The following is a 13,073-nucleotide window of genomic DNA, read 5'->3' as shown; positions in this document are numbered from 1 at the left end:
TTACTTCATCCAAACAAATATGTGTTGGACATCAATCTGGTCTAGTCCAAATCCATACGGCTAGCAGATCCCATGATATGCATGCTTGGCGCTCAGCCCCTAGAATATCCTCCTCGAGCGGAATAATTATCGATTGCTCGGAGGCTATGCGATGGCCAACCTCCTCATACAGTCTCATCATCGTCCCCGTTCTTACTTTTTGCATGTAATCCTTCCCTTTATATTTTGTGGAGTTTATACTCCTAACTTTCACTACGGAAAGAATGAGTCTTTGATGTGGTGCTACTACCACCATCCTACACATGTAGTATAGATAATTAAAATAATAAAAAATCCAAAGGTAACATATCCTAGTTGGAGTAATAAAAATAAAAGCGTACTTAATTAAATACCTCGTCAACTGCTCTTTCAATGATGAGGTAGTAGTAGCAGTAAGACCGGGGACTTAGGCTTATCGGTCTTTTTTGTCCCCTACACAAAATTACCATGCTTTTTATAAATACAGATAAAATATAAATAAAGGGGCGAAGTTAATTTTTAAAAAAATGGAGAAGTTAATTAAATACATACCTCATCAAGTTGTTGTGAAGTCGAGGTTGTTGGCATGTCTGTGGACTTAGGCTTATCCGCCAAAGCCGCCTTTTTTGTTCCCTACAAAAAAAAAATAACATATAAATTTAACATATAAAAACATTCAACAATTAAAAATGTAACACATATATATATATATATATATATATAAAGGTATTTCTTCTAACCCCAATCGCTTTCATTTGCTCAAAGTGAGGCGGCGGAGATATCTTCGCCAAGTAGATGTGAGTATCGTGCCATTGGATGAAACTTCCAAGCGCATCTCCCGTAATGGTAATGTCGTCACGAATCGGGACAGTAATGGAAATTTTTCATGGCCTGGATTGACTGTAGTTATCTCTACTATTCTATGATTCGGCAAAAGTTTTTCGCCATGAACTACGCTTTCACTGCTGAGATTTGTTTTCTACGAGACCCCCGCCAACACGCACATGTGGCTTTTCGATTCTATTAGGGTCAACAAGAATAACTGGCCTCTTGTTTACGGCCTGAAGAATATACACATACATACATTATTATTATATCTTTGCAAAAACGCTTCAAAATTCAAAAGATTTTGCAAAAACGCTTTCTGTCTCGGGCCGATTTTTGCACAAACTTCAGCATTCATATAAATTTAACTAATTAAACACTTCATGCATACCTTAAAACAAAACAGGAACCGACTTGAAGGGGATGTATCTTTGTTTTCCATCACCGTCTTCTCATCAAGTTGCATCTCCTTTTCACACCCATTATTTACCTAATAAAATTAACCAATTCAATGGCACCATGTCGGGTTGGCGGAACACACCCCGATCTTACCCAAAAAAAAAAAACAAAAGAAAAATAAGGAAGTATATTAGGTACCTGATCGGCTTTAGTTGTTACAACTTCGAAGCATTATTAGGTACCGATCTTTCTCGAATCTCGTTGACCGATACTTCCTTCTCATGTATTGCCAAGGTAGTAGCGGCCTCTTCACCAATCTGTTGTACCTTATTATTATTACCCCCTTTAGAAATGACATCCTCCATCATCTTCACTTCTTCTTCGGAAAGCTTACCTCCAAAGATTCACTTTAGTACTACGGATGCCATTAATCAAGTCGCTTGCCAAGAATGTAATGTGTCCGCAATTTTTATCCCAACAATAACATGTGAATTGAACTTAAATGAAAATAATAGAATAAATGTTACCATGTCAAAGTTCTCGGACTTAGTCTTCCTTTTCTTCTTTATCTGGGCGTTTTTCCCATAATATTTCGTTACTCCAACCTGTAACGGACGCCCCTCAAACGACCTGGATGTTCGGGTCGGCCGATCGCTCTAGCAAGAACGTCATTACGACCACTGGGAGTGAATTTCCCTTCTTCTACCTCTTTCAATACGTTATCCTATAATATATTAAATAAACTTCAAATTATATTTGTGACTAAAATAATAAAGTTAGTAATGAACTCGTCTTAATAAAATAATGCTTACTATGTTGGCCAAAACTTCCACATCGTATTTGTCATGCGACGACCGGGATCCTTTAGGCGTGTGCCCATGTTTATAAGTTACATGCCGATCCACCTCTTTCACTCCCTTTGCCACCTACACATTAACATGGTAACATTTATACACGTAAATGTGTATCAATGCAAGTCCAAGTGTGATTAAAAAATAAAGTCTCACAGGGCAATAATGCATGCTACTTACGAGGTCCTCTTCTATCTTTCTCAGAATCCGCCTCGAGAACCATAGAATTTCCCCTTCTTGCATGAAATGTTAGCACGATTTCTTTTGCTAACGGCCTTCAAATAATTATATAAAAGCGCAAGTAGATGAGATAATAAAAACATTATATAAAGGACTCATTAATTAAAAAATGATAGGTAAATCGTTAAAAGGCGAGAATATTTAACCCGAAACTTCTCGTAGTTCTCATCTTTTGAAAAGATCCCATTCTTCCTGCTTGATGGTGGGACACTTGTTTTCCGGTGGGCTCTTACGCATCTCCCCGTTGCCTTGTCCACATACAACCAATCCCTAGCAACGCCACACTTCCACCGCCTATGGACCTCAAATTTTGCCTTATGCATTAAATACTCATCATGACTTTCATCGGGTATAATAAAGCCTTCCTTTATACGAGCCAAGTATAACTCCGCCAATTTTGGATTCAAACTTTTAACATCCTCTAAATGGATAGGCACAAACTGTCTTGTGCAAGCACCAATCCAACGGAGAAAAGACCCGCATTTGGACCAAAGAGGGAAACCCTTCTCACTCCATGTTATTTCGAACGGCTGTTTAGCGGCTATAGCTGCAAGGACTTTCTTGCACTTCGTAGCATCCCTCTCACCAGGCTTATTATCACCAGGCTCATTATTCTTTTGACTTCTTTTACGTTTTTCACCCATGATAATCCTAAAAACCAAATATGAATGATATAGCTGGATATGAACAACTTAACAACGTACATGCAGAGTATTATCTAAAACCCTAAACCCTAATAGGAATGAAAACTTAAAACAACAGATTGAGCTTCTAAAATCCTAAACCCCGATAAGAGGAGTAAAGTAGATGATGCGGGATGATAAAGATAACAAAGAAGACGAAAAACAAACAAATGCATGAAAAAAGAAACAAGATGATCGTCTTAAAACCCTAATGACGAAACACAAAATTAAAGTGAACATACCTGTTGATGATGATGATAAAGAGAACGAGCGGGATGATAAGGGAAGGCAACGGAATCAAGGCGTCGGAAATCAAGCGACGGCGCGACGAGAATGTAAAAAGCGAGGAAGAGAGAAGGATTAACACAGGATACCAACGGTTGGAGTAATAATGTTGTGTGTGTTAGTTTGTGTATGGCATGCTGGATGGGTTTCTATATTAGTTTTTTATTAAGACAAACTATTAACAACGGGTGCTCAAAGAAGAACCGTTGTTATATGTTAATAACAACGGGTCAATAAAAGTCAACCGTTGTCAAAAGTTTATTACAACGGGTAACATATACCCGTTGTAATATATTTTCACCAAATTTGCGCCAAAATGAAATATGTCAAAAAATAATTGACAACGGGTAGAGGTACTACACCCGTTGTTGAAAGTATTAACAACGGGTAATTTAAATATAACCGTTGTTATTGTTGAACCTCTTTTTTTTTAAAAATTATCAGTAATTCCATTACAGTCAAAACTCTGTAACAATACATTATTCAAGAATTTCAACACCATCCACATCTAATAATAAGATCAAGAAAATAAGACAACTTACACCAAATGCATGCATATATCTTTGTATGTGTCCCGATGAACTATCTCGGGATCGGGGACGTTTCTTGGATGTCATAGTTTCTTCGTTAACCCAAATACCTTCACCATGGTCATCACGCATATAGATGCTTTCGGTGTCCTCATGATCAGTGTCAACATCGTCGAAATAAGATACGGTGGTAGACTGATCCATTCCCTCAAAAACGACATCCCGATCATCATCATCATTATCGGATGGACTACTCCTTCTTTTCCTTATAGACAGTACAACAGACCACTTCTTATCCATAGGATCGGTGACATAGAACACTTGTTTAGCTTGGGATGCCATTATGAAAGGATCATCCTTATTATTGCCAACCTTACCCAGATTGACCAACGTAAATCCCATCTTATCCTTTCGGACACAATGGATGTTGTTATCAACCCAATTACATCGAAACAAAGGCATTGTGAAATCAATGTAATCTAGTACCAATATTTCTTGAATAACACCATAATAAAGGCATTTTCCCCAAATAGGCTTTTTATCTTTTGAAGTAGCAAAGTGCATTGCCTCAAATTCCGAACTCACACCACTATTTTGCATTGTGCTCAACTCATCTTGCTCGCCGGTGTAAAAAGTATATCCATTAATGGCAAAACTGTTGTAAAAGGTGACCCTGGCATTTGGACCTAAACCAAGACGTAGTAACCTAGGAGAGATGTCATCACCAGTTTGATCGAGACACTCGTAAGACAATATTCCTAAACCACTCTCGAAACGTCTTCGTATGCTCGTTCGCAATCCACTTCTCGGTCTTGTTTTGGTGATCGTATTTGAGCTCATCTTTGTGTTGTTGAATATAAGGTTGCACCTCATCTTCGTTGTTTAGCACATACATGTGTGCTAAATGCAACATTTCACGTGTCACAATTTTTTCAACCCGGCCCCTAATACCTTTTCCGGTCATCCACTCACTATGACGATTCTTAGGAACGCCAATCAACTCCTTCGGGGAGAGATGAGCGTAACAATATGAAAGAGCTTCGTCTAAAATAGCGCGTTCAAAGAATACAACCTTCCTGGACGATACCGATTAGATGTATAGTCCTTGTAGACTTTCATCAATCTTTCGAAAGGATATTGGTATCTCAAGTACACGGGCCCAAGGTACAAAATCTCCCTAACCAAGTGAATGGTCAGATGAATCATGATAGTGAAGAAAGAGGGTGGAAAATACATTTCCAACCGACAAAGAGAGGTTACAACGAGGTCCCGCAATGAATCCGCGTCATCGGGATCGATGACTTTCTCGCATATGGACTGGAAGAAGAGACAGAATCTAGTTATAGCATATCTTACCTTTTCGGGTAAAATGGAACGAATAGCCACAAGTAGTAATTGTTGCATCAAAGTGTGACAATCATGTGACTTTAAACCGGTGAGTTTTAGGTCTTGCATCGACACTAGGCTTTTGATGTTCGACGAATAACCATGTGGCACTTTAATTCCATTCAAGCATGCACGAAACTCTTTTCTCTCATTCCGTGAAAGGGTAAAAGTTCTTTGGCGGTAAAAATGTACGATTACCTCTCTTCTGTGGTGCCAACTCTAGCCTAATACCCATCATTTTCATATCTTCCCTAGCTGCGGCGTTATCCTTTGTTTTACCAGGAACATTCAGAAGGGTATTGATAATATTATCACAGACATTTTTCTCAATGTGCATGAAATCGAGGCAATGCCGACCTCCGTCGGCCAATATGGAAGTTTATCAAAAAATATGGATCTTTTCTTATACCCACGAGTAGACAATTTAGAGCCGCTCTTCTTCCCATAATCTATCTCAATATGCTTTACTTTCTGATAAACTTCATGCCCACTCAAAATTCTAGGAGGTTGACGAAGTTCTTGTCTTCCATTGAATGCTTTCTGCATCTTGCGATAACAATGGTCATGAGACAAGAACCTCCTATTTCCCATATACACATACTTACGAGAAGACTTCAAGTATTCGGACTCGATATCCTCCCCACACAATGGACAAGCCTCTTTCCCATGAACTGTGTGCCCGAAAGGTCGCCATAAGCCGGATAGTCAGTTATTGTACACAATAACATCGCTCTCAAATTGAAAGTTTCGTTCTTATATGCATCAAATACTTCTATCCCACTATCCCACAACAATCGCAAATCATCTAGAAGAGGTTCCAAATATACATCTATATCATTTCCAGGTTGTTTAGGGCCGGAAATTAACAACGACAACATCAAATACTTTCTTTTCATGCACACATATGGAGGTAAGTTATAAATAGCCAACACTACTGGCCAAGTACTATGTTGGCTACTCATGTTTCCGTGTGGGTTCATTCCATCGTGGGACAGCGCTAGACGTAAGTTTCTAGGTTCATTGCCGAACTCGGGATACTTAGCGTCGAACGATTTCCATTGCATACCATCTGCAGGGTGTCTTAGCTTTCCATCATTTATTCTTCCTGTTTCATGCCAAGTTAACATTTTTGCATCATCGGGATTCGCATAAATCCTTATGACTCTTGGTATCAATGGAAAATACCACAACACCTTAGCCGGGATCCCTTCCTTATCCTTATAACGCCACTCCAAACATTTAGGGCAATTGGTTAAGTTTTGATATAATTTCCGATACAATATGCAATCATTTGGACATGCATGTATTTTCTCATATTTCATACCCACTCCTCTTATTAGTTTTTTCGCCTCATATGTCTTAACAGGTAGAACATTACCATCTGGAAGCAACTCCTTTATCAAGGCTAAAAAACTAGTGAAACACGTGTCACTCACCCCATTTGCCCCCTTGATATTATACAACTTCACCACAGCCGACATTTTTGTGAACTTACAACCAGGATAAAGAGGTGCTTCAGACTCACACAACTTCTCATACATGTTGTTAATAAGGTCATCCCAATTACTAGTGTCATCACCTACATCTTCAAAAGCAATGGAATCATCATCATTCTCTTCATTATCTATAGACCCAACATTCAACTTCTCTACTTCCAACTCTTCCAACTCAAAAACTCGGCAAACTCAGGATCATCAGTTAGCCTTTCGTGTACCTCAACATCATCTTCTTCCGAGTTATTCTCTTCCTCTAATGATTCCCCATGAAAAATCCAAAGTGTATAGGATCGACTAAATCTCCACTTTTCTAGGTGTATTTTAACGTCCTGAAAAGCCATATAGCTAATATTACCGCATCTTTCACAAGGACATGCAATACTAGAAGAACCTTTCAAATTGTTCGAAACGAATTCATAAAATTCAGCTAAACCATCCTTATAGGTGCGGTCACTCATATTTGCATCAATCATCCAAGTTCGAGTCATTATTCTACATTCGTAATAATAGGCAACTAATTCGGAAAATACAATAATAGGCAAACAAATAAACGAAATAAGCGTTGCTAAGAAACATATATATACCGATTGATAAACACGCGATGAGGAGAGAAGACGTGACAACAAAGACGGAGATGAAGACAGAGAGACGATCAGGGAGGAATGGAGGATGATATAGTAGCAGTATTAGCTTGTGTTTGTGTTTGTAGCGTATAGCAGAATAAAGCAATATGTTGTTCTTAAGATTTTCATAATATTAATAACAACGGTTATTGAGACTACAACCGTTGTTAAAACGTATTAAAAACGGGTTCTAATATAACCGTTGTGATTACTTTTCACTAATTTGGCGCCAAACCATTAACAACGGTTAAAATTTAACCGTTGTTATTAGTTTTTTTATTAACAACGGTTGTTTAAGTATGACCCGTTGTTAAAAGAAATAACAACGGTTAACAACGCATAACCGTTGTCATTAAGTTTGGTAAAATTCGCGGAAAAAATTCTACAACGTGTTTTGATGATTTTCGTGAATAAGCGTTGTTAAAGGGCCGTTGTGGTTGCCTGTTTTTGTAGTAGTGGTACCCATCATCATAGCTGATTGTACTCCCATTTGCAGCTCTGTTCCCGTCCTCTGCACACACCAATTCAGCACATCCCTCATAGGATAATCCCACCTAGCCTGCTTGTTCAACTCCCTGATGACCCCTTTGTTGTAAACACAATCATAAAATAAATGTTCAATGGTTTCTTCAGATAAACCACACAAATAACATTTATCCTCAATGGCCAACCCAAAGCTTGCTAGCCTAGCTGTGGTGTTCAGAGCTTCATGGGCAATGAGCCACCCCAGGAATTGATGCTTTGGTATTACCCACCCATTCCAGATTGCTTTGCACCAATTAACTCGAGGCCTATTTCCTTTAAACCATTCATAACAACCAGCTGGTGTATAGCCATCTGGTTGAACATCCCATTTGCCATTGATGTAACCAGCAACCATATCCTCCTTGACCATGCAGATTCTCCTCCAGACCCAACTTGAATTCGTACTAGGTTTGTAGTCCATCCATTCTTGACCCTTAAGGTAGTTATGTTGTACCCAATGCACCCATATTGAATCCCTTTTTGCAGCTACCCAGTCAACAAGCCTACCAACCATGGCCTTGTTCCAAGTTTCCTGATCTTTGAGACCTAGTCCTCCTTCATCTTTTGGTCTGCAGATGGTATCCCATCCCACAAAAGGTGTCCTTCTGTAGTCTGCACTATTATCCCATAGAAAATTCCTACATATTGCCTCAATTCTATTGATAATTCCCTTGGGAATAATGAACATTGAAGCCCAGTATGAATGCAATGAATTGAGCACACTCCTCACAATGACCAATCTCCCTGCATAAGAAAACTTTCTTACTCCATAACCATGAATACGATAACAAATTTTGTCCACTAGACATTCACAGTCTTGTTTTTTAAGTCTCGTTGTTTGTATTGGCATACCAAGATATTTGAATGGAATTCTCCCTTCAATAAATCCTAAAACCTGTAGGATATCTTGCTTAACCTGCTCAAGTACATTTCTGAAATACGTATTAGACTTAGGCGCACTTACTTTCAGCCCAGATGCTTTAGAGAATGTGGCAAAAGACTGTAGCAGTAACATCATTGAAGTGGCATCCCCTTTACTAAAAAGGAGAACATCATCAGCAAACATCAAACTTGTTAATTTTTGTTTTTTGCATAAATGATGGTACTTGAAATCATACTTGGAGGCAGCATATTGCAGAGTACGAGTAAGGTATTCCATGCATAATGTAAAGATCAGGGGGGAAAAAGGGTCCCCCTGCCTTAAACCCATCTTGCCATGAAAATACCCAAACATCTCACCATTTACAGACAGGGAAAAAGTAACACTAGTAATGCATTGCATAAGCATAGTCTTGTGCCTTCTGCAAGTCAATCTTGATACACCTTGAGGAAGCATGAGTTCTTTCATACAACCTAATCAAGTCCTGACAAATAAGAATGTTTTCCTGAATACTTCTGTGTTGTATGAAAGCTCCTTGGTTTTGTCCTACTATATGTGGCAATACTTCAGCAAGCCTAGCACATAGTAACTTTGATATGACCTTGTACACTACATTACAACAAGCAATAGGTCCTACTATATGTGGCAATACTCTTAGGAATGAGAGTAAGATTAGTAGCATTGAGTTGTTTAAGGAGCTGCTTGTGTTGGAAAAAATCTTGAACTGCATTAACATCACCTCCTATCTCACCCAAAGCATCTTTAAAAAACTTGCTTGTATAGCCATCTGGTCCAAGAGACTTAATATCAGGGATGCTAAATAAAGCCTCTTTTATTTCCAATCCTGTTACTGGTTTCAGAAGGCTATTCCAATGCTCATCATTGCAGATAGGTCCTTGACCTATAATTCTCTTATGAATCTTCTTTGTTTCCTGACTTGATCCTAGCAAATTTTGATAGTATTCAATAAAAGCTTCCTGGATTTGTTCTTGATTATCACACATCTTACCATTCATATCCTCTACCATAACAACCTTATTCATATTCCTCCTTCTTTTTAGCATGCCATGAAAATAAGCAATGTTAGCATCCCCCTCCTTAATCCACTGGTGCTTGGTTTTCTGAGATAGGAAGCTTTCATTGGCTTTGATTAGCTCCTGTAGCTTCAGAGTAGCTTCATACTCATCAGAGATTACCTGCAGATTAGTTGGATCTTGATTAATTTTTCCTTGCATCTCCTCCACCTGTTTCTGCAGAATATTTGTTGCATTCTCAATGTCACTAAAACCCTCCTTGTTCAAACTCTTTAAAACAGGCTTCAGATTCTTCAAATTTTTAGCCAACCTGAACATAGGCGTACCAATCAAACCAGTATCCCAATGTCCTCTCACAAGTGGTAGAAACTTCTTGGATCCACCTCACATATTGTAGTACTTAAAACATCTCTTGCCTTGACCTTGATTAGTACTCTTTATTATACATGGTGTATGATCAAAAAGCCCCTCTGGCAGGAAGTGTGCATATAAATCAGTGAAACTGTCACACCAGGCCTTATTAACTAAAAACCTATCAATCCTACTATATATTCTTTCTTCAGGTTTTTGCTTGTTATTCCATGTGTACAATGCCCCTACTGCAGCAATGTCCACCACTCCACAGTCTGCCACACACCTTCTGAATGGTTCCATCTCACCAGAGAGAGTATTCCCACCCACTCTCTCTGTAGCAGATAGAACACAATTGAAGTCACCTGCGACTGCCCATGGTCTAGAAACAAGACTAGCAAGCCTTCTCAAATTATCCCACAGAGAATCTCTATCATGAATACCATTGAAGGCATAAACCATAGTTAACCAGAAAACCCTCCTATCCACCAGAGATTCAACTTTCAAGTGAACATACTGAGCATTATACTCCAAAACTTGTACTCTAAAAAGATTGGGGTTCCAAATCACCCAAATGCGTCCACTAAAGTGATAACCATTATTAGTTGTGATGCACCAATTAGAAAAACTACTAGCAGCCTTATTAAAAGCTTTATTCTTTATTTTTGATTCTAGTAAACCAAATAAACCTATATTATTATTCTGCAAAAAACAATTAATATCTCTTTGCTTTCCTACTCTATTCATCCCTCTCACGTTCCAAAAGCCTATCCTATCCATTAGACAATATAGGGGATACAGCATTACCATTTTCACCAGCACTCTTTTTAGGTGGAGAAGCAGCTACCTCCTTATATGAGAATGCTCCAAATGCTTTTGTACTGTAGCCATCCTTTACCACCTCACGAGTGTTTAGCTTAACCAGTCTCTTGATTGGTGTGTGGAAGCCTGCAGAAGAGCTCACATCCACTCGTGTTTGTCTGACTTGGTTCTGAGGGACTTGCCTCACTGGTACAGGTTCAATGGCAGTCACAGCTTTCTTAGTAACTGGTCTCCAAACCTACTTTACAGGTTGATGACTAGTCTTCTTTTGTTCTCCCTTCCTGTACTGCTCTATTTCATGACCCATACCTTGACAAGTCTTACACTTTAGAGGTCTCCATTCATATTCAATGTCCACCTGAACCACACCTCTATTTTCATCTTAAATGAAACATTAGATGGCAGTTGTTGATCCACCAACAACTCAACCATTACCCGAGCATACCCTAGTCTGGTTCTTTCCTCCGTTGCCACATCACACTTGACAAATTTGCCAACAATGCTTGTAACCTTAGGCAAACCTTTGCCCCAGAACTTAAGTGGAAGCTTATGAATCTTAATCCATGCTGGTACTGATTTCACATCGTCCTTCTTCATTTCCAAGTCTTTCTCCCATGATTTAACAATCATAGGTTTAATATCAAATAAGTAATGACCAGAATTTAGCACGTTTTCTTTCATTTCCATGGTTTTAAACCTAACCAAAAATATCCCATTTGGCATAAATGAAATCTTGTCAATATTGAATTTTGTCCATATCCTCCTTATGAAACCCTCAACAATCTCCCAGGGAAGATTGGCACCTAAAATAAAACATATAACAGCCTGTTTCCAGTACTCAATTTCGTCCTCAACATCCTCTAGTTGAATCTGCAACATTTCATCAGACTCTGTTTTCTTGTCATGTTCAGGGTTTTCAGTCCCCTGTTTCACGCTGTCACATACGATCTCTTCCTCCTCCTCGCTTGCGTCCATTTCCTCTTCTGTTTCATCCTCCTCATCAGTCTCCACTACAAGTTATGGGATGCCCACAATATCATTAATCTTTTTGGTTTTTCCTTCCTCATCAACATCTGGTCCTGAGCAAACCTCATTAGGGTTACATGTTTCCATATTTTCTTCATCCTCTACCGTGATAGACAACTCTTTAGACGTAGCAGGGATACTCCGTCCTCTCAAGTTCATCTCACGCTGTCTTTGCTGGCTAGATTTCCTAGCCATCTGTAACACCCCGGTTTATGAAGGAGCCTTTAGCAAGACATTCCCTAATAAACCGGACTGTTACCATCTCGGTTTCCCGAGGTAGTGAATAACAAAGTACAACAATACCAAAGTACTTTAAATTAAAACTTAACGATTACATGTTTATTACAAATTATCCAACTAAACTCAATATAAGATAAATACAACTCGCAGCGGAAAATAAATTAAGTGATAAAATCTTCTATGTGGTCTAGACTTCTAGGTAGATTGGCCAAGTCCTCACGCATCCCATAGCTCCCAAGTCGGCTAATCTTTAGTACTGTCAAACTGCTCCCCATTATGGTTCATCACGGTGTTCACGAATACACAGGGTCAACCACGAGGTTGAGTAGGGAAAACAATGAAACAATAAAATATGATATGCATGCTCCTTCTTCACCTCCATCTCCATCTCAACTCATCACACACATCCCCGAACGCCCACCATACCGATCCCCGTGGACTATATATCGACCGAAGTCGATCTCGCCACCGCTCGCGTTGAGGACACCAGGGCAAGTCCTGCAGAACCCGCCTGGGCCTTATCACAACATCACATCGTATCACAACCTCGTCACCACCACACCATCCTCCAACTCCGATGCATATGAGATGCTCAACAGTAATTATGCAACACAATAGGTATATCAAATGAATGAAATCATGCCAGCTACTGAATGTTGTGATATCATACTCAATACGATCAATTCAGTCAATCACTTTCCCGTATATATAAATCATAACATAAGTCAACATCCAGAAATCAAGTCAACACAATTCGATTAATGATGATAATAGGACAAGTGTATTTCCCTACCTCAAAGTGCCAGCAAATCCAATTACGCAGTTAAAGCAGTCCAGAAAACAAAGCAATGCATTTGAT

The 13,073-nt window shown here is 39.0% G+C and overlaps 1 protein-coding gene across 1 annotated transcript; it reads right to left on the bottom strand.

The window, feature by feature from the left end:
- Window positions 1-9,355: 9,355 nt before the first annotated feature.
- Window positions 9,356-12,169, bottom strand: LOC141600662 (uncharacterized). Its single transcript, XM_074420906.1, has 5 exons — window positions 12,052-12,169; window positions 11,318-11,958; window positions 10,926-11,186; window positions 10,287-10,828; window positions 9,356-10,085 (listed from the first exon to the last, which is right to left on the bottom strand). The coding sequence occupies exons 1-5, from the start codon at window positions 12,167-12,169 to the stop codon at window positions 9,356-9,358; spliced, it is 2,292 nt and encodes a 763-aa protein (XP_074277007.1).
- Window positions 12,170-13,073: the final 904 nt, after the last annotated feature.

The sequence above is a fragment of the Silene latifolia genome, chromosome 9, assembly GCF_048544455.1.
Source record: "Silene latifolia isolate original U9 population chromosome 9, ASM4854445v1, whole genome shotgun sequence".
NCBI classification, from domain to species: Eukaryota; Viridiplantae; Streptophyta; class Magnoliopsida; order Caryophyllales; family Caryophyllaceae; genus Silene; species Silene latifolia.
This window is presented reverse-complemented; position numbering and strand designations above follow the sequence as displayed.

Bases quoted from the DNA above. Each gene is read 5' to 3' on its own strand.
- LOC141600662 (XM_074420906.1), bottom strand. From the start codon at position 12,169: ATGGCTAGGAAATCTAGCCAGCAAAGACAGCGTGAGATGAACTTGAGA. The intron at 11,187-11,317 runs GTGTGGTTCAGG...CCTGTAAAGTAG, and splicing joins CATTTAAGATGAAAATAGAG to GTTTGGAGACCAGTTACTAA. The intron at 10,829-10,925 runs GTATCCCCTATA...TGTTTTTTGCAG, and splicing joins CTGGTGAAAATGGTAATGCT to AATAATAATATAGGTTTATT.